The sequence below is a fragment of the Anolis carolinensis genome, chromosome 3 (genome assembly GCF_035594765.1).
Source record: "Anolis carolinensis isolate JA03-04 chromosome 3, rAnoCar3.1.pri, whole genome shotgun sequence".
In the NCBI taxonomy this organism is placed as follows: Eukaryota; Metazoa; Chordata; class Lepidosauria; order Squamata; family Dactyloidae; genus Anolis; species Anolis carolinensis.
In genome coordinates, this window is record NC_085843.1 from 32,961,667 (window position 1) to 32,988,558 (window position 26,892).

The window sequence follows — 26,892 nt, forward strand, 5'->3', positions numbered from 1 at the left end:
CGGGGGGCCGGCCACCGTTGGCCGGCCCCACGCCCACACGCCGCAACCCACGGGGAAGGGCAGGCTTTCTTCACGTCTGCTTGCAAAATGTGGGCCCAAGCCCCTCAGACCCGGGGGGCCGGCCACCGTTGGCCGGCCCCACGCCCACACCGCTGAACCCACAGGGGGAAGGGCATGCTTTCTTCACGTCTGCTTGCAAAATGTGGGCCCAAGCCCCTCAGACCCGGGGGGCCGGCCACCGTTGGCCGGCCCCACGACCACACTGCTGAACCCAGAGGGGGAAGGGCATGCTTTCTTCACGTCTGCTTTCAAAATGTGGGCCCAAGCCCCTCAGACCCGGGGGGCCGGCCACCGTTGGCCGGCCCCACGCCCACACCGCTGAACCCAGAGGGGGAAGGGCATGCTTTCTTCACGTCTGCTTTCAAAATGTGGGCCCAAGCCCATCAGACCCGGGGGGCCGGCCACCGTTGGCCGGACCCACGCCCACACACCACAACCCATGACACAAAGATACACTCCATAACAGCAAACCGTCTAGCCTCTGGAAAAATCTAGCCATTTCTGTAGTCAATGATTCCATTATATTGTGATATTTTGCAGCTAAATTCATAAAGTAAGCAATAGCAACATATCATTTCAGCATATAGAACGACTTCTTATGTCTCCTTGGTTGTATAACATGCATTTATGGTGCTTTATTTGGAAAATAATAACCTGATATGATGTGTTATATGCTTTTCTTCAACAAGTCCAATCCAAGAAATTTGCTTATTTCAGCACTGGTTGGCCCGTTCGGCTTTGATCAGTGAGACTCTTCTGTGTTCATGTTGGGTCAATAAGACATAAGATATAACTGAAGTCACAGTCAGCATACAGCATTACCAGCTTAAAAAACAGTGGTGTAAAAACACGGCTCTAGTCCGAGGACTGAAGAGGAGGTAGTTTGACAGTTAAAAAACTATACAGTGCGAAATACTATTGGGCTGTCAAGCTATTCTTAAATAGGCTACAAACGACCACACAGACCTATAATGCTTTTTGGAGGAGGAAGGTTTAAAGGCTCTGATGTTAGGCACATGTTTCCATGCAGTTCCACTGCAGGTAAGACTAGTGTGTTCTTCAGGGGTTATTAAAGTTCTCCTGCAGATGACCTGGATAGAGGGAAATGACTTCAGTTGGTATACATAAAGTTTAAGTAAACTTGAGGAAGTACAATTATGAAAGATATAGTGTGTAATGTAGTAGAAAGTAATTCAAAGTAGAAACAAAGCAGAAATGTTGATTCCAAAGGAAACATGAAGCCATTATTAAGTAATTGTTTTTAATAGCAAAAGAGATTCTGAGTGGATTGATTCTCTACTTCTTACTCTGCGTAAGATTATCATCACATGCTCTCGACTACACCCGCACAAGGCAATGGTACAGTGAAAGAAGACAATTTTGAGAAGTGGTAAAGGCCAAGGTGTCCCACTTCTTTCAGTGATTCCGCGTGCGCGGCCAGAGGGCGAGGGGAACCAAAGGCGGCCGTTCTGCCGCCACATCGTTGAGTACACTTCCTTTTAAGGTGAATGGGACACTGTCCCACAGTCTGTGATCACTCCACCCTCGTTATTACCAACAGACCAGCAAGAAACATTTTCCACGAGACGGAACTTGCGCCCACTCCTTGAAAGCAGCCGCAAAGGCACACGCCCTGACGGGCAATCGGCAACGTCCGTGTGCGCGGACAGTGGGCAAGGGGAACCAAAGGCGGCCGTTCCGCAGCAACATCGTCAATCACAACCTCTCAGGGTGATGGGAGACTGTACCACTGTCTTTGATCGTTCCACCCTCTTCTATCGTTTTACCCAAAGGCCAGCAAAAGGCAGTTCCCACTCTGGGTAACCTGCGCCCACACATTGCAAGCAGCCGCAAAGGAACACGCCCTGAAGGGGGAAGGGCATATACAAAGACCCCACCCTGAGCCAGCCGGCCACAGTTGGCCGGCATGCATCCCGGAGAATTCGGCACGGCCCTCCCACAAAGTTTTTTGTTTTTGCGACTTAAGCCTCTACCCACAGCAACACTCCACCACCCCAGGGGAAGGCCGTGTACCTCTTCTATCGTCCTGCCAACAAGCCAGCAAAAGGCAGTTCCCACTCTGGGTAACCTGCGCCCACACATTGCAAGCAGCCGCAAAGGAACACGCCCTGAAGGGGGAAGGGCATATACCTCTAGAGTCTGGCGTCACGTAGTCCGAGAGGCAGCAAAAAGAAAAGAAAAGTAAGGGAAAAAAACAAAGGGCAGCAAAGACCCCACCCTGAGCCAGCCGGCCACAGTTGGCCGGCATGCATCCCGGAGAATTCGGCACGGCCCTCCCACAAAGTTTTTTGTTTTTGCGATTTAAGCCTCTACCCACAGCAACACTCCACCACCCCAGGGGAAGGCCGTGTACCTCTTCTATCGTCCTGCCAACAAGCCAGCAAAAGGCAGTTCCCACTCTGGGTAACCTGCGCCCACACATTGCAAGCAGCCGCAAAGGAACACGCCCTGAAGGGGGAAGGGCATATACAAAGACCCCACCCTGAGCCAGCCGGCCACAGTTGGCCGGCATGCATCCCGGAGAATTCGGCACGGCCCTCCCACAAAGTTTTTTGTTTTTGCGACTTAAGCCTCTACCCACAGCAACACTCCACCACCCCAGGGGAAGGCCGTGTACCTCTTCTATCGTCCTGCCAACAAGCCAGCAAAAGGCAGTTCCCACTCTGGGTAACCTGCGCCCACACATTGCAAGCAGCCGCAAAGGAACACGCCCTGAAGGGGGAAGGGCATATACCTCTAGAGTCTGGCATCACGTAGTCCGAGAGGCAGCAAAAAGAAAAGAAAAGTAAGGGAAAAAAACAAAGGGCAGCAAAGACCCCACCCTGAGCCAGCCGGCCACAGTTGGCCAGCATGCATCCCGGAGAATTCGGCACGGCCCTCCCACAAAGTTTTTTGTTTTTGCGACTTAAGCCTCAACCCACAGCAACACCCCACCACCCAAGGGGAAGGCCGTGTACCTCTTCTATCGTTTTCCCAACAAGCCAGCAAAAGGCAATTCCCACTCGGCGTAACCTGCGCCCAAACATCTAAAGCAGCCGCAAGGCACACGTCCTGAAGGGGGAACGGCACCCTCTGCGTGCCAGGTCAAAGGGGGAGGGGACCCAAAAGCGGCCGTTTAACGACCACAGCGTAGACCACGGCATATAAAGGAGAAGGGACACTAGACAACCATTTGGAGAAATGCTGGCAAAGGCGGAGGAGTACCACTGTCTTTGATGATTCCCCCCTCCGAGTTATAAAGGCACCCTCCGCGTAAGCGGGCAGAGGGCTAGGGGACCCAAAGGCGGCCGTCCCATGACCACTGCGGCAACCACACCCGCTCTAGACAATGGGACACTGAAAGATGACAAATTAGAGAGGTTCTGTCCCAAGTCGAGGTGTAGTAATTCCAGTGGATAAAGACATCCTCAAAGGTTCAGATGGACAGATAGTATACCTCTGTAAAGTGAGAGTCTGGCGTATTCCATTTCCTACACCTGAAATGATTATCTGAAGTATCCACATCAAATATAACAGTGCTCTTTCTGTACAGGAGCTGCGAGGATCTGTAGAAGACCAAACAGTCCTGGCTCGTGATGGTAATATTTCCCCCCCCCCCCAAATAAAAAGGGAATTGAATGAAATCCGAACAGAACACAAAGAGGAAGCATTATCTACCTTGGCTTTTATGGTCTAATTTTCCACAGAATATCCTTCAACCTCTACAGAGCCAGTATTACATGAGAGAAAACGTTTTGTAACTTCCGAATACAGAGATGGGCCAAAAGTATATTAAGTTCAACAGGGACAAATGAAAGATAGTACTTCTCTCCGCGATGGTTGTTCGGGAGTGGAACTGTCTCCCCCGGACTGTGTTGGAGGCCCCTTCTTTTGAAGCTTTTAAGCATAGGCTCGATGGCCATCTGTCGGGGATGCTTTGAATGATACTTCCTGCGTCTTTCTTGGGGGAGAACTCGATGGCCCATGAGTTCTATTCCAACTCTACTTTTCTATGATTCCATGATTACATGATTCGTGAAACGGCCCCTTGAGATGGATGAACCCAAAAACGTCAGTGGGGCAACGTTGAGTGATGAAAAAGAGGAGAAAGGAAGGGAAAAGAGAGAGGAAAGCATTGTAGGATAGAGGAGAGAGTTGTTGGACAGAGTCCAAAGGGGCCACCCCCCCGCCCGGACGCCCAAAAAATTGGCCAAAGTTACTCTGAAGCAGAGTTGGTTAAAGGAGGAGAACTGTTGCTCTAGGAGCAGTCGGTCTCAAAATCCAAATCTGGGAAATTCAACACAGGAAGGTTGGCCTTCAGGAAAACAAGTTTCTCAACTGTTTGAGGGTCCAGCAAGCTGCGGTGGGGCGTGACTACATCTCCCGCTATGCTGAAGACCCTTTCGCTCTGGACGCTGGTGGGAGGACAGCTGAGGAACTGGCGGGCTACGTGCGACAGATCCGGCCACATGTGTTCGCGTGAAGCCCAATAGGACAATGGATCACAAGAAATTATCTCAGGAGGCTCCTCAAAGTACCTGTTGACCGAGCATTCGGCCGAGTCTACCTTTTGAGCAGAAGCCAGCAAAGAGGATTCTTCAGAGCAGGCAAGTATGGCCACCGTCTCTGCAAAGAAAACGTTTCCTGTTCGCGGCTGGAGATCCGTATCCCTACGGCAACCCCCTACCGGCTCCGCGGGACTTTCCGTCTCGCCACTAGCGCTAGTGCTTGGGGTGACAGGCAGTTCTGGAAGAGGGGCCGCTGTGCCCGTTTCCTCCACCCTGGCAGCAAAGACCTCCCTCACAAGGTCAACAAGTTGGGCCTTCCACATGGTAAAGTCTTTTGGGCAGACGTTGTACTTTAGCCGTGGATCACACAAGGCCGCCAGCATATGGACCTTGCTGGAAAGAAGTGGCTCTAGCCGTTTCCGTACAGCAAAGGACAACCTCCTCACCACCTCCTGGACCGGCGGTGTCAGCGGTCCAGCCAGGGAGTCCATTGTTCGACCGGCCCCAAGCCTTTCTAGGTGCCTCCTTAGCCTCAAGACCATGGGCACTGCCTGGCTCAGAAGAGCTTTTGATTCTGAAAGTGTCTCAGTGGCATGTTTGAATGGCTTTAGTACGTCTACTAGCTGGGAGATGGTGTCCCACTCTTGCTTAGTTGGAACAAGCTTGCTAACAGGCGCAACCAAAGTGAGGGAGATGCCGTGTACCGCCTTCTGCTGCTCGACCATGCGTTCGAGCATTTTTAAGGTTGAATTCCACCGAGTCGAGACGTCCTGGAGCAGCTTGTGCTGCGGGAGGCCTTCAAGGCTCTGCCTGTCTCTCAGCTGCCGGGCTGCCTTGATGCTCCGGTGGAAGTAGCCCGCGATCTTTCTACAGCGCTCGATCAGCAGGGAGATGTTTGTGTTGCTGCCCGACTGCTCTTCCTGGCTCTTTAAACCTTCCTTGACGGTATTGTGAAGCAAGTGGGCCATGCAGGACACATTCTGAAACCCGGCACTTTCAACCGCTTTGATCATATTTTTCCCTGCGTCCGTCACCATAAAGCCCCTCCTCATTTCTTCCGGCCTACACTGCATCCATTCCCCCATCATGTTTTCCAGATAGTTGCAGATGGTCTCTGCCTTGTGATCACGATCAACTACCTCCAATGCGAGGAGTGCCCAACGATGGGATGTATCCATAGTGCCTTCCTTCTCCCACCAATGTGCCGTGAGAGAGAGGTAGGAGTGGCCTCCTCCCAAGCTTGACCAAATATCAGAGGTAAAATGGATGTGTCCTCCCATGGCGGTACGCAACATCTGGATAATGCGTTCCTTACAGCCCTCGTACAAGCCGGGGATTACTTTTCTGGAAAAGGTGTGACGGGAGGGGATTTTGTAGCGGGGGCACAGTCGTTTCATAAGGCGTACAAAGCCTTCTTGTTCTACCAGGCGGAAGGGATGGTGATCTAGGGCAATCATCTCTCCCACAGTTTGGGTTATCTGCTGGGGTGTGAGCAATGTTTCCCCCGTTTTCTTTCTGTGTAATGGAATGGCCCAATCCTCCAAGGTGGACTGTGTCCGCCTTCCACTATCTTCACCTGGTGAACTTTGCGTGCTAAGGCTGCCACTGGAAGGGCTTGCAGTTCCCCCTCCCAGCGAAATGGAGGGATGGTGTCGCTTCATGTGAGAGCTCAACCCCGAGGTCGCAAGATGTCTCGTGTCTCTGCCTCTGCTGATATTTGCCCCACAGTGTCTACAAACTGCCAAAGTAGAACTCTGAGAGTGGACATGGAAATGGTCCCAAATAAATGACCTTGGCCTCCCCACAGCCACTGTGGCGACGCCCTCAGAGATGGGAGTCGTGGGCACCCTTTCAGCAGCATGAGAAAGTCTACGTTTTGATGGTAGTACCTCCTCTACCTCCTCCTCACTGTCAGTAGCTGGGGGAGGGGTGGGGTTATCTATATCCTCACTATCCACCACCTGTAGTTCCAGGACGGCAACACCTGTATGTTCCAATGATCGTCCAGTTGTCTCAGCTCCATGCGACAGCCGGCTCCGGGTGGATGCCTGTGAACTGTCTGCATTAGAACAGCCTGGTTCTTCATCAAGTCCACCCACTCCCATAGTTCGGCGTTCCAGACGTATGGGACCCACCTTAACTTTTTTGGCCCCCCACAGTGTCCTGGCCGTGGCTTGACCACTACCAGGACTTGCTCCCCCAGACCCGCGTACAGCTGAGCGCTTCATGACAAGGGGAGTGTTTTCAGGTAACAGAAGGGATGATGGTAAGGTGTTGTGTTACTGGTGGGAAATATTTGTTGAATCTTGATTGGCAACGTGTTATATTCTGGCCAATTTACTGTTGCAAAAGCGTAGTCTATAACATTTAGTTAGTTTTATTTATTTACAAGGGGATACCTGTACTTTCCAGTTCTACAGGAAAGTATGGGATATGCAACTCTTTCCCAAAGTTGGCTTGGGAAAATCAGGAAGCGTCCCTGGCAGACACACACCCACGCAGCCCTGGAGGTGTTTGAGACTGGGAAAGGCAAGGCACAAAGGCAAGCTTTTATTTTCCCCAAAAGGAGTTGTATTTTGAACAGGATGGGATATGCAACTCTTTCCCAAAGCGTTCCTTGCAGACACACACACAAGGCAAGGCACAAAGGGAACCTTTTCTTTCCCCAAAAGGAGTTGTATTTTGAAGAGGATGGGATATGCAACTCTTTCCCAAAGCGTTCCTGGCAGACACACACACCAGGCAAGGCACAAAGGCAAGCTTTTATTTTCCCCGAAGGAGTTGTATTTTGAACAGGATGGGATATGCAACTCTTTCCCAAAGCGTTCCTGGCAGACACACACACAAGGCAAGGCACAAAGGGAACCTTTTCTTTCCCCGAAAGGAGTTGTATTTTGAACAGGATGGGATATGCAACTCTTTCCCAAAGCGTTCCTGGCAGACACACACACCAGGCAAGGCACAAAGGCAAGCTTTTATTTTCCCCGAAAGGAGTTGTATTTTGAACAGGATGGGATATGCAACTCTTTCCCAAAGCGTTCCTGGCAGACACACACACAAGGCAAGGCACAAAGGGAACCTTTTCTTTCCCCAAAAGGAGTTGTATTTTGAACAGGATGGGATATGCAACTCTTTCCCAAAGCGTTCCTGGCAGACACACACACCAGGCAAGGCACAAAGGCAAGCTTTTATTTTCCCGAAAGGAGTTGTATTTTGAACAGGATGGGATATGCAACTCTTTCCCAAAGCGTTCCTGGCAGACACACACACAAGGCAAGGCACAAAGGGAACCTTTTCTTTCCCCAAAAGGAGTTGTATTTTGAACAGGATGGGATATGCAACTCTTTCCCAAAGCGTTCCTGGCAGACACACACACAAGGCAAGGCACAAAGGGAACCTTTTCTTTCCCCAAAAGGAGTTGTATTTTGAACAGGATGGGATATGCAACTCTTTCCCAAAGCGTTCCTGGCAGACACACACACCAGGCAAGGCACAAAGGCAAGCTTTTATTTTCCCCGAAGGAGTTGTATTTTGAACAGGATGGGATATGCAACTCTTTCCCAAAGCGTTCCTGGCAGACACACTCACAAGGCAAGGCACAAAGGGAACCTTTTCTTTCCCCGAAAGGAGTTGTATTTTGAACAGGATGGGATATGCAACTCTTTCCCAAAGCGTTCCTGGCAGACACACACACCAGGCAAGGCACAAAGGCAAGCTTTTATTTTCCCCGAAAGGAGTTGTATTTTGAACAGGATGGGATATGCAACTCTTTCCCAAAGCGTTCCTGGCAGACACACACACAAGGCAAGGCACAAAGGGAACCTTTTCTTTCCCCAAAAGGAGTTGTATTTTGAACAGGATGGGATATGCAACTCTTTCCCAAAGCGTTCCTGGCAGACACACACACCAGGCAAGGCACAAAGGCAAGCTTTTCTTTCCCCGAAAGGAGTTGTATTTTGAACAGGATGGGATATGCAACTCTTTCCCAAAGCGTTCCTGGCAGACACACACACAAGGCAAGGCACAAAGGGAACCTTTTCTTTCCCCAAAAGGAGTTGTATTTTGAACAGGATGGGATATGCAACTCTTTCCCAAAGCGTTCCTGGCAGACACACACACACCCGTAGCCCAGGGGAAGGCAAGGCACAAAGGCAAGCTTTTATTTTCCCCGAAGGAGTTGTATTTTGAACAGGAAAAACACCCACAGGACAGCCCTTTGCAAGTTTGCAACAACAAAAGAAATAGAAAGACCTAAGACCCACACCACCAAACTCAGCCACAGACCACCCCACCTTTTCTCCTCTCCTGGTCTTCACACAGCCATGCTGTGACGCAGCAATGTTTCCTGCCTGCCTGCACCAATCTACCCTTCCACCCTCTCCAAAAGTCCCAGTGCGACTGAGCCACGAGGCGTGTGCACGCTGTTTTCATTAAGCACGTCCTACCAGCCCCTCCCCCTGGTTAAACGTGCTCTCTGATTGGCTACAAGGTGCAAACAACACACTAGATTGCCCCAGTGGACTTAAAAAAGTTTGGATGATTTGCCAAAGCATTTTTTAAAAACGAAAAAAAAGGCGCCATTACGGAAAACGGCCAATCGCGGTTCGAAACCGCGATATCCAGGCGTGTGGACAGCCAAGATTCAATATTGCTTCAAAAAATCCGAAAATAACGAATCAATAACGGTAAACGGGGAAAACGAATTATTTGAGCAAGCCTAATAGATAGATAGATAGATAGATAGATAGATAGATAGATAGATAGATAGATAGATAGATGATAGATAGATAAAAACAGGAGAATGAAGCAAGATTCCTTGTATACTAAGAAATCCTGGTACTCCAGATGTTCCTGGACTGCAGAGTCCAGCAGTCTTAACCAGCAGAACTAATGGCAAAGATTATTGGGATTGTTGAAGGCTTTCATGACCAGAATCACTGGGCTGCTGTGAGTTTTCCAGGCTGTGTGGCCATATTCCAGAAGTATTCTCTCCTGACATTTCGCCTGCATCTATGGTAGGCATCCTCAGAGGTTGTGAGGTCCTCAGAGGTTGTGAAGCAACTCAATACTGGGATTTCTGCTCCAAGAACTTCAGAAAGGCCATATAATTCCTGCCATTATCCCAAATATTTCCAGATAGGGATTGTAAAACATATCAGTTCAGTTTTTTCCAACATTCAAAATTCTTAAATCTCACTTTTTTTCTCTTCTACACATGAAACAATTGCAAATTTCAAAAACTCTTCATGAAATTTCATATCTCTTGCAAAAGATACATTCAATAGGTACCTGTATTCCCTGCAATGTTCTCTCCTGATCCTAGCAGATGTCTACATAACTCTTTTGATGTTTAATGTTAAGAAAGACACATATGGAATTCTAGTTTTGTCTGGATGAGGGAGTAATTATTCAAAATTAATATTCATTACTATTAATTTCTTCTATTTTTTTAATCCCTGCCTTCTAAGGGTGCACTTTCTCCCATTTTATGGCTGCTTTTAGCAGAATTGGCCAGATTTATGGGAGACAGACAGCTCCATCATGAAATCTATAGGAGGAGACCACTAAACAGATACAAACCGTGTTGAGAAATGTTGTCATCAGTGGAAGGTACTTTTCAGTCCTTAGATGTTTCAAAGTTTTAAAATGAGTCTGTTTTTAACAATTCAATTTTTTTTGTCTTGAAAAGATCGAGGAACAGGTAACTCTTGAACAGCTTCAGAAGATACACGCAGCTTTTCAGGTATTACCATCATAATGAAATCACCTATGTATCACTGTATGTAATTTCACCAAAAGGAAACATTTTGATTACAAAGAAACTTTTGATTTTATATCAGTTACACCAAGAATTATCTTCAACTTGTTGATTGTGCAGTTAGGTTTACACCTCAATTTTATTTTGTGTTTGAGGGAATCAAATACTAAAAGAGGATTTTTGTATTAATTTCATGGGTATGATTGAGAGATTGGTATCACCAAGACAGAAGTGTAATAATTGTTAAAGTTATTTAAGTTAGAATCAATAACTGCTTAAATATATTTAAATAGAAAGGAACCCATAACAGGAATTGGTGAACCCAAAAATCTGTATTCAGGCCGAGACCAACCCTGCCATGGTTGTTTACAATGAACCATAAAAGAGGATATGCATCACCAAAAAAGAAAGCAACAGCAGATACAGGGTTGTATGTGGTGACTTATATAGAAATGCAAATGTGTAATAAAAATATAATAAATCTGGGCAGTCTGTGTAGCTGTTCCGTCTTCCATCCTGTTGTTAACTGTGGATAAGGAACTTCAAAGTATACCTTCTTCTTTTTTTATGGTTCCTTTCTTTCAGTGTTCTCAGAACTAGTTTTAAGGTGGGGAATGGGGCTCAATTTTAATATGTAGTTTGTTATTAATCTTGCCTACTTGCAGGCAAGTATAATTCATTATAATTCAAGGATCCTTAAATACGGAGACTTATAAGTACAATGTCTATGCAGAAGTGCCTATCAGGTGTTCATAGTAGCCTATTCATGAGTAAGTTGTCATAAAATAGAATTGCAGGCAAACTTTATTATTCCTGGAAGAACTCAGTGACAAGTGCTGTGTTAATATTTCTTAGTGTGCATCTACATTGTAGAATTAATGCCGCTTGAAACCACTTTAAATGCCACGGGTAAATGATACAGAATCATGGAAGTTGTTGTTTTGCAGAGAAGGCTAAAGACCTTGTAAAACTACAACTGCCATCATTCCTTAGCATTGATTCATGGCAGTTAAAGTGGTGTCAAACTACATTAATTCTACAGTGCAAATGCATCTTTAGTGTTTGATGATTTAGTGCATAACTGATGGATAATGCTTGAGTCCATCAGTTCAATTACATAAGAATCTTGGTGGTACAATGTTGCCAGATATTTTCAGGAGAACTTCAACCTCCCTGTCCCCCATTCTGAGGTCTTTATGTCAAAATTGTATTGAATCGCTCTTCAAATAGAGAATATATTGTCAAACAGAGAGCTGTAACAGAGAGCACATGTCATCCTAGCTTCATATCCAACAACTTCCTTGACCTCTGTTGCATCTCTATCACCCAATATATTTATTTGTTGGTCTTACCCAAGTCCTCAAACTTTAGGACAATTATTGAATCCACACAGTTGTCTGAAGGTCCAATAGCATCCTAACGTAGGATCATACACAAGTCCCTAAACTGCTTGATGGATCTAGCTTCAAAGATATCTATTATACATGAATGGACTCTGATTATAACAAAGAAGAGGCATGTCTTTCAGTATCATTGGCTAAATGTAGTAGGATCTACTTCTGACACAGCATAGATTGTTGTGTTAGTTGAAATAGAGAAGCACCAAAGTTGTTGATTGACCGGAAAAAGTGGTCTAGTCTGTGACTGTGCCTTTAAATTTGAGCAAGAGAAGATGAAATCTGCATGTGATGCTTTTGATGAGATGGAGCTAAACATTGTCATTTGCGAAACATCCAACTGCTGTAACAACTGTAGGATAAAGCACCAAAATGGGAAACCTAAGAGTGAAATACGAGTTTCTGCCTTGTGATAGTGAAAGTAGTAGAACTCCTTGACCCAATATGCTAGCACTATCTGTACCCAATTTGAGCTGAAAATGCAATATCTGTACTTCATTCTTCAGTTCAGAATTTAAACTGTAGTTTTACATATACATCTTAGATCAATTCAGGGCAAAAGAACTGACAGACATAAATGGGATTTTACTTTGAAATACAGAGACCTGCCAAGTGCATGATTTTCCTCTATTGCTTTACCTGCTTCCAGGAATTAGAAATTAATCGATATAAATCTTTGGATCTGGAAAACTTCAAGCACATATTCAAGAAATGCATGGGATCACAGAATGTAGTAAGTAACCCACAATTTAAAAGTCATGATCAAATAGTTAATACCAGGGTTACAGGAGGGAGGGTTGGAGGAGATAGTATATGCCTACATTTGGTAATAATTAATTTCAATTAATTTGTTACCTTCAATCCATTAACATTTTCATCAATGATTTTTAAAAATAGCATTTAAAATTATTTTTGAGAGACATTATTTTGATAATTTATTATTAATCATTTCTAATAATTTTAAGCTTTTAAAAATGACAATTAAGAAGTTAATTGATTAATTAATTAATTTTGTAAATGTAAATTCTCACATGATTTTCTGTTATAATTTAATATTAAAGTATTAAATTTGGCTGTAATGTTTCCAGGTTGCAGGAGTAGTTCCTATTCCGCCTTTCTCCACCATATTTTTAGTTCACACATTCCCTGGACCAAACTCATCCATCCTCTCACAATGTTGGCCTTCAGAAAAGATACTCCATGAAATCTTTGGGAGAGGAGATAGGTAAAATGTTTACTCTCCATACCTTTTTATCTCTACAGAATGATGAACAATTAGAAGAACTTTTCATGAAAATTGACTATTCTGCAACTGGCAGAATTAAGTGGGTAAGTGGAAGACCAGACATAGAATCATAGAATCATAGAATAGTAGAGTTGGAAGAGACCTCATGGGCCATCTAGTCCAACCCCCCGCTAAGAAGCAGGAAATCGCATTCAAAGCACCCCCGACAGATGGCCATCCAGCCTCTGCTTAAAAGCTTCCAAAGGAGGAGCCTCCACCACAGTCTGGGGGAGAGAGTTCCACTGCCGAACAGCCCTCACAGTGAGGAAGTTCTTCCTGATGTTCAGGTGGAATCTCCTTTCCTGTAGATTGAAGCCATTGTTCCGTGTCCTAGTCTGCAGGGCAGCAGAAAATAAGCTTGCTCCCTCCTATTGTAATTGTAAAAGGATTAATTGCTTAAAATAAGATGCAAGTGCAGTTAGAGTTAGTAATCTTTTAATACCTATACAAATTGCTAGTTTTACTGATTTCCATACCCGTTCACTTTGTGCATCACTCTAATCTTCTTCCCCTCTCCTCCATAAACCATGTTGACCATGTAAAAGGAATTTGTAAGTAAAGCCACGTTATGTGTTTCACAAATAAGACTAAGCTCATTTTATTTTATTTATTTTTCTAATAGGAAGTGGGGATGCATGAGCCTGGTTGTTGTTCAGTTTCTGCCTTGCTATTTTGATTACACTATTAGAGTAGGTGGGAAGTATATCCCACATTTCCCAACATTTGCAAAGAAAGAGGATATAAAGAATGCTCTATAAGCCACTCTGCAATTTGGAATGAATAGAAGATGTCATATTAGAATTTTGGAGCTGAAAAGGGAGAGACTGAATCTTGTTCTTAAGCCCTAATGTGGTGCCCCCGCTGTGAGACACCTTTTCCCTCAGAAACCATGCAGGGACAAGAGAATCCACTAGGTAAAATTTACTAAGAAAAATATAAAAGATAAGAAAAAGCACGAACAAAAATAATCAAAAATCCGAAAGACAAATCCAGAAACTCCAAAATTGCTGAGTATAGGTGACAATCATTTTCATGAATCAAACCACAGAAATTCAAAAACTTGGAATTTCACTTTGAGTCAAAACGGTGAAACAAGGCAAACTCCATACACTTGATCAAAGTTATATCTAGAATTTGAGAACAAAAAAAAATAAAATAAAATAAACCAGACCAAAAACCATGAAGACATGAACAGGAATTAAAATCCAGAGACTTGAAGCTTAAACAAGCAAACATGAACAAGACCCAAAATCCAGAAACTTGAACACTTGAAGCAAGGTGTTGCACTTCAGCAGGGTTTCACCTTGCTCACAGCACCCACCAAGAAACCAAACGTGAAAGTCAAAGTAGTTTATTAAGAAAGCATATATAAAAAGGGCAAAACACCATGGAGTAAATAAGGGGTAAAATCCAAGAGTTAATATAGCAGGCAAAAGTCATTGGCAAAAAGCCAAGTCAAACTCTATATAGAGAATAATCCACAGGCAGCATAAATCCCCAAAGCAAGGTTTAAAACTGGAGTATGAAGGCAGGATACATCCAAAATATAAGGCTTAAAATATGAACATAAATCCCAAGGTAAATCCAGAAAACCAGGAGCAAAACATTAGCATGAATCCCAGACACGGCATCTTCTAGTTTTCACACGGCAATACAGAAACAGGTTTTTTCTCTAACACCACCTCTTTTTCCCCCTTCTTGGCTGTATCTGAATCAAGCATACTCCCTGGCTCTGAAAATGCATCTTCCAGTCTCACAGCCCCTCATCTTCATCAGGTTGAACCACGACACAAGGCCATTTAACTTAAGAGTTGTTCCCACTTGAAATGCAATATTGTTCTCACAAAGAGTAGTCCACTTGGTGTCCACTCAAAAGCCTCAATTCCCGCCCATGACATCACTCCTTGTACACCTGGTTCTTCCAGAGGTGGTCCACCAGCGAGGCCAATTAGGCGGTTGCCTGTGGCATACAGTTCCCGGGGGCGCCATCGAGGCGCCCCCGTGGCAGTGGTGGCGCTGGCGGCGGCAGCCCTTTGGAGAGCGCCACCCATCCGCACAGTCAATTGGAAGGCCTTTTCTGCTTTGCAGAGTGGGGATTTCCTTCCTGGCGAGAAGGGAGGCGATTCCCACTCTGCAAAGCAGACAAACGCCGCTTCTCTGCTCCGCAAAGTGGCAAACTCCTTCGTTCTCACCCCTTCCTCGAGGCCAGGTCTCCGGGCTGCCTGGCCATGTTCCAGAAGCATTCTCTCCTGACGTTTCACCCACATCTATGGCAGGCATCCTCAGAGGTTGTGAGGCCTGTTGGAAGCTTGGTAAGTGGGGTTTATATATCTGTGGAAAATCCAGGGTGGGAGAAAGAGCTCTTGTCTGTTTGAGGCTAGTGTGAATGTTGCAATTAGCCACCTTGATTAGCATTTAATGGCCTTGTAGAATCAAAGCCTGGCTGTTTCCTCCCTGGGGGCATCCTTGGTTGGGAGGTGTTAGCTGGCCCTGATTGTTTCCTGTCTGGATTTCCTCTGTTTTCAGAATGTTGTTCTTTATTTAGGCTTTTCCTTAATCCCTCCTTATTATCCAACATTTTCGCTTATCCAATGCTTTTATTTTTCAGTGATCGTTTTTTTTTGGGGTGGGGGGGATTCTCTTTGCCTATACTTGAAAATTACCTTGGGCCTGCCATGGGTTCTTCGCTGCTTATCTCAAAGCTGCTGGGAAAAGTGAGTCTGTCTCCCAGGGCCCTTCCAGACAGGCCCTATTATCACAAGATCTGATTCAAGGTTTTTTGCTTATCCCAGATTATCTGGCAGTGCAGACTCATATAATCCAATTTAAACAAAAAACCTGGGATCAGATCCTGGGATATAGGGCCTGTCTAGAAGGGCCCTCTTTCACACTCTCTCAGTGCAGCTGATGATGCTCTGACCTAGGGAAAAACTCACACTCTCCCACATTTCTCTCAGGAGCAAACTCTGGCAGATTCTCATGGGAACAGATTTCGCTTTCTCTAATATCCTGAGACCTACCAGGAGATTCACTAACACATCTCTCCATGTCACTTCCATTCTCCCAAATCCTCTCCTGAGACAGCACAAAACCCTTTTCTCATCCTCTGAAGCATCAGATTCTTCACAAATCACAACCCCTGATTACAGTAGAACTATTAGCTCCAGAGGGGGAGATAAAATCTTTGAAGCGAGACCACTTGTAAGTATATGATCTCTTAGTAGAAGTCTTTTGAGCTGCAAGGACTATACTACAGACGGCATCGGAGAAGTGAGCCGTGGCCTGATCCTCCATGCCGTTAATCAGAGAGACTTCATGTCCGGGTGTCTGATTAGGCCGTCCTGGACCGTGAGGAGGTCCGGGCTGCTTCTCAGATGAATGTAATCGTCCTGTGATGCCCCTAGGAGTGTCGCGAACCACAGTTGGTGGGGCCACCAGGGAGCGATCAGAATACAGTTGCCGTTGTCTGAAGCGATCTTGGCCACAACCCTGGCTAACACAATAAAACACAAATTATGAAAGAAAACAGTACAAAAATCTTCACGAGATAAATAATGTTGAAGAATGTAATTTCAATGAGACTAATAACCTTTTAATTTTTATTAACTTGCTTAAGTAATTTACAAACTGTTGATGTTGGAAACATCAGGGAATTCAGGTACTGATTGGAGAAAGAGAGGAAGAAATCAATATTGTTTCCCTTCAGCAACTCCTACTTGGTGAAGTGCATGAAAAACATTACAGGGAATAATTTATGAATCCATCCTCATCATCCTCATCATCACTTCTATCCCACTTTATCTCTCTTAAAAAGACCCAAAGTAGATAACAATAAAAGCAATACAATATTTAATTCAAAATGTAAAAAAGCATACAAATATTAAAATAGAATTAAACATTGCAACTTTTAAAAATAGACTATTAACACCAATTATGTATACAGTCTAAGTATGACACACACATACATTCAGGTGTTCATGCTTCTGAACAACTCTTACCAAAACAAACAATCCTGAGATAGGGTTGTAATAAGTCAGAAACAACTTGAAGGCACATAAACAGGCATGTATAATTAGTGTTTTGGTATATTTTTAGTTTGTGTTGGCTATAATATTTTGTAAGTCTAATACCCACAAGGGAGGGAAAGGAAATCTTCATAGTCTTCTTCATCATCATCATAAAAGAGATTTTCAATAAACTATTTCCCAATTAAATGGAGAAATAAGCTCCACTGAATGTAGTAAGACTCATTTCTGCACATGTCTTAGATTATTACTGTTTTTTCCCCTCCTGTACCAGCATGATTTCTGCACCTACATGCATCTGGAATATGCTGAACAGGACAGATTCTCCAGTCGTCTGAAAAGAGTTGACTTCTCACTTCCAGCGGAAATAAAGGAGATCCCACATGGAGAACCTGTCCTACACATTTGCTCACTGTCAGACAGCACACTCATAACAGCCAGAGAAGATGGAAATATTTCCTTCTGGTCACCAGAGCTCAAGCTAAAACGAAGCAAGATGGTTTTCGTACGTCATCTGTTTTTCCCGCGAGGGCTTTCAAAATTGTTTATTCTTTAGGGCTGCATCTACCTGGTAGAATGAATGCAGTTTGACACCACTTGATTTACTATGGCTCAATGCTATGGATTCCTGGGATTTGTAGTTTGGTGAGGCATCTACGCTCTTTGGCAGAGAATCATAGAGTTGGGAGAGACCTCGTGGGCCATCCAGTCCAACCCCCTGCCAAGCAGCAGGAAAATCGCATAGAAGGCTACAGACCTTCTATGATTCCATAACAATATGCCATAGCTATTGAACTGGCCTCAAACTGTATTAATTCTACAATGCAGATGTAGATTCTGTGTAAGCTGAGATTTCAAAAGATCTTCTTGCTTCCTTGATAATTAATATCTGTGGTTTAAATAGTCCCAGTTAGGGCAGATCCACTATGTCAATGGAGTAAATGAGTGTGTTTACTTACCAAACTTCCTTGAATGCAATGCTTTTACTTTAGTTGAGGTTTGACAATTGGATTTCGGTTTATGGTTTCACTCTTTGGGACAATGGTGAGAAACATGAAATCTTCTAAGCTCCTTGTTGCTAAAAATGTTTTAATGGCACCCAAATTCACTGTCATATGGCTGCATCTATATGCCATATAATGCATGTCTCTATCTAGCTGTAGAGACATTTTAGAAACCTCATATCCCAAATATTTTACCTTTCTGAGATTGTTATATTTGTGAAAATTGTTTCATATTAGTATAAAAATCTCTTCTTCATGCAAATCTCCCTTTCCTTATCTCTCTTTCCTTAATAGTTGGCCCTAAATTGTTTTTTAAGCTTTGTTTTGAAAAGCTGATCATATTAATTTTTCTATCATTTGTTATTATAGAATGGCAACCTATAATTTCCTTTTGTTATTTTTAAGGATAACACTCACAAAAGATCGAAATGGCTTATGGATTTCACTGTTATGATTCCGTACAATAAATTAATACTGGCAACTGGGTAAGTTTCTCACATACAATAACAAAAACAAAAACTTTTGTCAAGATTTCTTTTATCCACAACTTAACTGAGAAAAGTTCCAAGTTTGGAAACTTGGATGGAATTCGAGAGACAGGACGATGACAAAAATACATAACTATAACTTGCCACTTAATTAAGAAAGGCAGCCTATGACTAGAACTCCTTGAATTTAAGCAAATAAGCAGCTTTGGGCGGCCCTCATTTTTGATTTGAACCATAATATTAGAAAATAAATATTAAGGTCTTTAAGGAGGGATATTTTTATTAGGAAGATGGTTTGGGGGAAATTATCTTCCCACTCTAAATTGTTTTCATAATGAAATTGGTTTTCTCAAAGCTAATGTAAGAAATATGCTGGATCAGTTCAAAGATCTCTTTAACCCAGCATTTTGACATAAGCATGGTGCCTCTTATCTTGGCGTTCATATACAGCAGTGGTTCCCAACCTTTTTTTGATCAAGGACCACTTTGATCAGGGACCACTCTCCAATATTAATACCAAAAGTTTTACGAATCAATTTTTGGTGAACTTTAGATTCAGTTTAGTTATTTGGGGTGCTGATTCAGAAAATTGCATTAGATAGACCACATCAGCTCTAGTTTCTGATACAGAACATATGCCATCCAGCAGTTGCCATCTGCTTGCCCACAGAAAACCATATTTAATAATCAAGAGCTGATGTGGTCTGAATCAGCACCCCAAATAACCCCAGGGACAGTCCTAAAAATGAAGACACCAAGGCTCCCTTACTTCCAGGCGCCACATGGAACGACTCCGCTCGAGAAGCGAGGAGGAGGAGAAGCAGCAGTCAGGAGGCTTGTTGTAGTGCCTTTCGTGGGTAGTCAGCCTCTCCCCTCCCGACATCCCTGTTGCTTCAACACTATAAGAGGATTTCATGAGTCCAGTCACTCTCGTTGCAATGGTGTAGTAACAGTGAGGTCGTGGACCATATTTTAGTACTTGGGGACCACTGGTGGTCCACGGACCACAGGTTGGGAACCACTGGTATACAGCCATCAGTAAGCCATTCATCATCTTGTCCCCCATGATCTGACTAATCCACAACCCCACATAGTGCATCGACATTGTAAGAGAATAAATGCAGTTTGACACTGACTGCCATGGCTCAATGCTATTGAATTTTCAAAGTTATAGCTTTACAATATCTTTAGCTTTATTTGCCCAAAATTGCTGTTGCTTTATCAAACTATAATTCCCACAGTTCCATAGGATCGAGTGATTGCAGTTGAAGTGATGTTAAACTGCATTTATTTTACAGTTAGATACACCCAAAATGAAGCAAATTCTGTCGTTTGATCATATGTTACATAAAGCAGTAGTATAGTCTGTTTGTCCTGAATTCCTCACCAATCACTGTCATTGGATAACTTAAGGTTCTATTACAGGCATGGATAAACTTGGGCCCTCCAGGTGTTTTGGACTTCAACTCCCACAATTCCTAACAGCCTCATGCCCTTTCATTTCCCCCCTCAGCCGCATATGCCTGAGGCTGTTAGGAATTGTGGGAGTTGAAGTCCAAAACACCCGGAGGGCCCAAGTTTACCCATGCCTGTTCTATTATTTTGACAGAAAGAAAACGATTTCTTCTCTTCACCCCCCCCCCCCACAAAAATTGCTTGCACTTCTAGATGCATTCTTAATATATCATATTTTGCATTTTTTTACTTTTAAACATTCCAAATGTTGCAGCTCTTCCTAGTACAGAGATATAGTTGTCCATACAAATTTAACTCTTCAATAATTATTGCACTCAGATGTTCAAACTGTTATGGGAAACGTATACATGAAGCCCATGATGATCAAATATATCACATTTTAAATGTGTTTCAGGGATCGTGAACTTCAGCTGTATGAAAGCTCCAACTTTGAGCCCTACCTTCAGATCAGCAACTTGGAGGCAATACCTTTGAATGTGGATTACTGGTAAGCCATTCTAGTATTGCATCTTGAGTCAGTTATCAGTCAGTAAATTTTAAATTGCGATTTTCCCTGTTCAGATGCCTTAGCGTCAAGGTCCCAGGCCAGGGTCAATGCTTGCAGGCACTATGGACCTCATCAGATGGAGCAGGGGACAGGACAGGACGGGGAAAGTGGAGGAAACCATCTTAAACCATTCCCTCCCATCTTTCCCCATCTTCAGGGATGGCCAGTCATTCCACATGCTTACAACGCATTTCCCCGTCTTCTCTCCACTTTACCCCATTTTTCTCCATCAAGAGTTGATTGACACCCAACTTCTGATAGTGGTCTTCAGGCTCCATTTCTATGTGAGTGGGAAACAGAGCGCCATGGAGTCTCATTGGAAGTGCCCTTACATCACCTGATGGTCTTTGTGGGACTCCTGTGGGGCTCCATTTCCTACATTTATGGAAATAGAGCCTGAAGACCATCTGATGAGTTTCTATAATAGCATTGCTTCAGCAGTGAGCCAATACTGCTGGATATCCTGGTGACATAAAGTATGACTATGTGAATCATCTGTCATTTTCCCTTCATGTTTAAACCAGTTGGAAATAATATTTTGACAGGCTAACCTAATTAGTAACATATATATTCCAAGAAGTCATGATATAAATGTCAACATGGGGCATACAACTATTGTATGATGGGCTATAGAGTGATATACAATGTTTATAGGAAGTTATTTGCCCAAACATTAGGCTTGGAGGAAGCAATAAAACACTGTTGGTACTCAGGGTGGGTGAGCCTAAGGAAATTGAACCTTTTTGTGATAAATGGCCCTCAGAACAAAGAGTTGAGATGCATGGTCAATGAACCAATCAACAGTTTGGATCTTGTGTTGTCGAAGGCTTTCATGGCCAGAATCACAGGGTTGTTGTGTGTTTTCTGGGCTGTATGGCCATGTTCCAGAAGTATTCTCTCCTGACGTTTTGCCCAAATCTATGGCAGGCATCCTCAGAGGTTGTGAGGTATATACATCAGGAAAGAATACTTCTGGAACATGGCCATACAGCCCGGAAAACACACAACAACCCGGTTTGGACCTTATTTTCTTCCTGAATGGCAGTTTGCATGCAGGGCTTTTTATAAAGCTGGTGTTGGTGACATTGCTCATTTCATGTGTAAATTGTTTTCTACTGTTTGTTAACAAAGTACAATCTGCAAGACAATGAGACTTCTCTTTGAAAAGAATGGTTAGATTGCTTTGAAACCTGACAGTGTAAAACTTTTAGATTAGGGCTTTCCAAACATTTCATGTTAGTGGCACTGTTTTTAGACACACATCATTTGACGACACAGTAATTCAGTTTTATTACCAAACAGGAGGTTAAACAAACCTCTTATAAGTGATACAGACACATACATAAATAGTAACAATGAAATCTATGGGGACACAACATATCTAATGAAAGCCTTTCATTTATATTTTAATATATGATTTGTTAGATAATAACATACATTCCCAAAATATTTGTCATTACTCATTAGGTTTGTATGACACACCTATATTCTGCAGCTGACACAGTAACGTGCCATGACCTGCAGTTTGGAAAGCTCTGATTTAGCTATTTCCAAATTTCATTTAAATATGCGTACAGATTTTTGTTCATCAGAAAAGTTATTATATTACTTTAGAACAAAATAGTGACTTTAAGGAAAACATAATTTCTCTCCTCTTTCTCTCCTTTCATCTCTAATTCAGCTACACAGGTCATGATGAATGTCTAATCCTTTATGGAGATGACCAGGTATGTGCTTCAAAAATACAAAAAAATGTACTTATGAGAGCAAAACCATAACATCCAGTATCTGACAGAAGAAAACTGGGACACACATAGCTAGGGTGGTAAAAGATGCAAAATAAGGAAAAATGCACAAGCTGGGAGAGGCTGGGAAAGACAAAATTTCACCTCTTCTCTCCCCAGCTAACTGAGTGAAAAACTACAGTTGGCCCTCTACATTTGCATGTTTAACTTGTATAGATTTGATCATTCATGAATTTGATTAATATGTTCCCTATAAGTCAGTGGTTCTCAACCTGTGGGTCCCCAGGTGTTTTGGCCTACAACTCCCATAATTCCCAGCCAGTTTACCAGTTGTTAGGATTTTTGAGAGTTGAAGGCCAAAACATCTGGGGACCCACTAGTTGAGAACCACTGCTCTCGGTCCTGCAGCACAATTCTATGATCAACTTCCAGCAGGAGTAAAGAATAGAGTAATGCTGGCGTTCCAAGAGATTTGTAGATGTGAATTCTCTAGGAGTAAAAAAAAAATTAGCATTTTTATTCACAATTTTTCCACTTTCACAAGTGTTCTGTACCTCTACCGCACAAAACTGGAGGGCCTACTGTATGTATATACTTTGAACCTTGTTTGCAACAATGGAAGTAAACTGAAGAAAGGCTGGAAAAGTGAAAGAGAAGTTGGGACATATTAAAATCAGCTGAAAAGTGGCATGGCAAAGACTTTATCACCTGATCTAACTATGGGCAGCAGCGATTACAAGGAAACAAACCCAGAAGATGAAACATTTCTTTTTACTCCACAGCTACATTTGGAGCAAACAATATTATTAATTTCCTATTAATGGAGCAAGGGTTAAATTTTATTCAGAAAAGAATTCAGGAGAATCCTTGATGCAGAAGGAGCTGGTAACTGGGTTGTTTTTAGGTTTGCTTTCATAGGTGTATTTTAAACTGTATTTATATGCTTTAATTTGTTTTAAATTTAAATTATATACAAGGATTCCACCCCACCCCCCTTTTGCATTATATTTTGGGCCAGAAGGTGCAGTAAACTCCAATAGATATATTAAAAGTGAAATAATTTTAATTTGACTACGTTTGGTTCAATTTATAGATGTTAGGTTTAATCATTGATGTTAGGTTTAATTTCATGTGAGGTTTTAACATTATTTTTATATGTGGGGTTTTTCATATGTGGGTTTTTCTAGGATTTTATGCTGGTATTTGTTTGTTTATATAGAGGCATTGAATGTTTGCCATTTTATGTTGTAATCCGTCCTGAGTCCCCCTAGGGAGATAGTAGAATCTCACTTATCCAATATAAATGGGCCGGCAGAACGTTGGATAAGCGAATATGTTGGATAATAAGGAGGGATTAAGGAAAAGCCTATTAAACATCAAATTAGGTTATGATTTTACAAATTAAGCACCAAAACATCATGTTATCTCCCCTCGGGGAGAAGGGCGGGGTAGAAATATCGGAATAAATAAATAAATAAATAAATAAATTTGACAGAAAAAGTAGTTCAATATGCAGTAATGCTATGTAGTAATTATTGTATTTACGAATTTAGCACCAAAATATCACGATGTATTGAAAACATTGACTACAAAAATGCGTTGGATAATCCAGAATGTTGGATAAGCGAATGTTGGATAAGTGAGACTCTACTGTATTATTATTATTATTATTATTATTATTATTATTATTATTATTATTAAACTCAACATTGAAATAAATGGAAAGCCAATTTATTTGGTATAGAACCAGTGCCATTGGGTCTCCAAAACATGTGTCAGATAATAAAACAGCTCCTCCATTTTCTTCTTTGTCTGTCTCTCTTTGTTATTGCAGGGGTGCGTGAATATCTTACTCCTTTGTTCTGTAGGTGAGATCCTGAGGCAAGTAATTACATTTTAAAATTGAGGGTAAATATAAAAATTCAGTTAATGGGTTGCTGTGAGTTTTCTGGGCTGTATGGCCATGTTCCAGAAACATTCTCTCCTGACGTTTCACCCACATCTATGGCAGGCATCCTCAGGCAAGTAGTGTTTATATATTTGTGAAAAGTCCAGGTTGGGAGAAAGAACTCTTGTTTGTTTGAGTCAAGTGTGAATGTTGCAAATAGCCATCTTGATTAGCAAATAATGGCCTTGCAGATTCAAAGCCTGGCTGCTTCTTGCCTGAGGGAATCCTTTGTTGGGAGGTGTTAGCTGGCCATGATTGTTTCTTGTCTGGAATTCAGTTAATGCTTCTAGATTGTTTCTGGCAAGGACTTGAGGTATACTTTCAGATTTTAAATTTCATAAGTGCTGGTAATCATTACCAACCTAGAAGACAAACAAGGAGGAATTTGTAGAAAAATATTCTCCTTGTCATTGAGGTTTCATCATTGGGTGAGGTGGTGGTGGTTGTACAGACTAGACTAGGACCAGAAGATTTTTAATTAAGAAGACTAATATCTTCAATTCAGTTGTTTGCAGTACCACATAAGGCAGTTGCAGACAGTTCCTGACACATTTGTTTTGTTTTGAGCTTGCTGATGAGAACTACTGGATGCCCAGTGTTGTACTTTATTAGAATCAGAAAGAAAAATGGAAGCATAGTAATCAAAGTGTTGGTTGGGGATAACACAAAGTTGAGATCAGTTGGTGAACTCTGGCAATACTTCCTATTAGGTTTGTAGATTACCTGTTTCATCCTGACACGCAGTGACTAATAGTTTTCACAACTGTATCCCCATTGTGGAAGAAAATGAAGATTGTTGTCAAATTCCCTTAGTATTTGCACATGATGAAGTATTCTAGGGGATTGCATTGCTCAAAAATGCATGGACATTGCAAAGATAATGTTCTTTCCTGCACTGAAATACTCAAGTTTCCTGTGCAGTGTGCATATTTTCTATGCAAAATATTTAAGGAATTTTGCAGAAATATCACGTGATTTTCTGGACAAAATACATTCTCAGACTCCTTTTGAATAGAGGAAAACTGATCAAAAATAGCAGTGCAGTATTGTTCTTCATGGCTGAGTTTCTTAAGTAATAGGAAAGCCTTTTCCTGGCTAGGAAACAAAAAAGCAATTACTGGTAATATTCTTTCTATCCTTCCTATCAATCATGCCTCATAAATTTAAAGCCACATGTTATTACTTTGCTTTGCATGGAGGTTACTGTTGGCTTAATTTTTTTTAATGACATTACTAATTACTGTCAAATTTGCAATTAACGTATGAAAGTCCAAGTACACAAGGAGCCCCTTGGGTAGTGGTAACATCCTCAAATATAAATGAATACTGTATACCAAGGTTTCAAATTAAAAAGCAAAGATAATGAGTTGGGCACACATAGCCATATTAAAAATCTAATACAGTAGAGTCTCACTTATCCAACATAAACGGGCTGGAAGAATGTTGGAAAAGCGAATATGTTGGATAATAAGGAGGGATTAAGGAAAAGCCTATTAAACATTGAATTAGGTTATGATTTTACAAATTAAGCACCAAAACATCATGTTTAACAACAAATTTGACAGAAAAATTAGTTCAATACGCAGTAATGCTACGTAGTAATTACTGTATTTACAAATTTAGTACCAAAACATCACAATGTATTGAAAACATTGACTACAAAAACATTGACTACTAAAAGGCAGACTGCGTTGGATAATCCAGAACATTGGATAAGCGAATGTTGGATAAGTGAGACTCTACTGTAACTGATTAGTTTTCCAAAATCTATATATATAAAAGAGTGATGGAATTTGAGCACCGAGCAAAACAACAAAAGTAAAGGGCCCCCAACCTCGAAATTTGACAACACAACCCATCAGCCACGCCTTAAGGTTGAAACAACACAAATTCACTTCACGGAGCTCCACATGGAGAGAACCCACAACGCACCATCGGTAGCCATGCCCGGGAGGGAAACAGAAAGTATAATGGCCGCCAGCAACAGGGAAGGCAGGGAATGGGAAAAAGCTGTCCCCTGGGTCCTAGCGCCCGCCTATCATCCGAATTATTTCTCTTCATATACTCTCCTTTCTACAATATCCAACCCATTTTAACACTCAATATTTTAAATATATGCTATCAACCATGACAATCAACACAATCTGACTCCTAATATTTTAACAAGCTTAAAATCACAACACTAAATAAAAAACAACACTCTTTAAACACAGGAATGCCAGACACTAAACAATCACGGCCAGCTAACACCTCCCACCATCTGCCATGCAGGACACAATCCAAGCACTCCCAACAGATGGCCACCCAGCCTCTCAATAATAATAATAATAATAATAATAATAATAATAATAATAATAATAATAATAATAATAATAACAACAACATCATCATCATACAATCCTAACGTTTCTAATATACCGATGGTAACGTACTCTATACCCATTCAGAAAACCTACAACATCTCTTATACAACTCTAATATACCGATGATAACGTACTCTATACCCATTCACAACACCAACATCTCTTATACAACTCTAATATACCGATGATAACGTACTCTATACCCATTCACAACACCTACAACATCTCTTATACAACTCTAATATACCGATGATAACGTACTCTATACCCATTCACAACACCTACAAC

The 26,892-nt window shown here is 42.4% G+C and overlaps 1 protein-coding gene across 2 annotated transcripts in view; it reads left to right on the plus strand.

Annotated features, from left to right (window-relative positions):
• LOC103278423 (WD repeat-containing protein on Y chromosome) overlaps positions 1 to 26,892 on the plus strand; it is an 82,452-nt gene that overhangs the window by 19,593 nt on the left and 35,967 nt on the right. Inside the window, exons 3-9 of one of the 2 annotated variants that reach the window (XM_062974698.1) lie at positions 10,258 to 10,311; positions 12,373 to 12,456; positions 12,987 to 13,052; positions 17,308 to 17,538; positions 18,443 to 18,522; positions 20,396 to 20,488; positions 22,230 to 22,275. In XM_062974698.1, coding sequence (XP_062830768.1) covers positions 10,258 to 10,311; positions 12,373 to 12,456; positions 12,987 to 13,052; positions 17,308 to 17,538; positions 18,443 to 18,522; positions 20,396 to 20,488; positions 22,230 to 22,275 — 654 coding nt within the window. The remainder of the gene's footprint in view (positions 1 to 10,257; positions 10,312 to 12,372; positions 12,457 to 12,986; positions 13,053 to 17,307; positions 17,539 to 18,442; positions 18,523 to 20,395; positions 20,489 to 22,229; positions 22,276 to 26,892) is intronic. The other variant, XM_062974699.1, reaches the window with a different exon arrangement.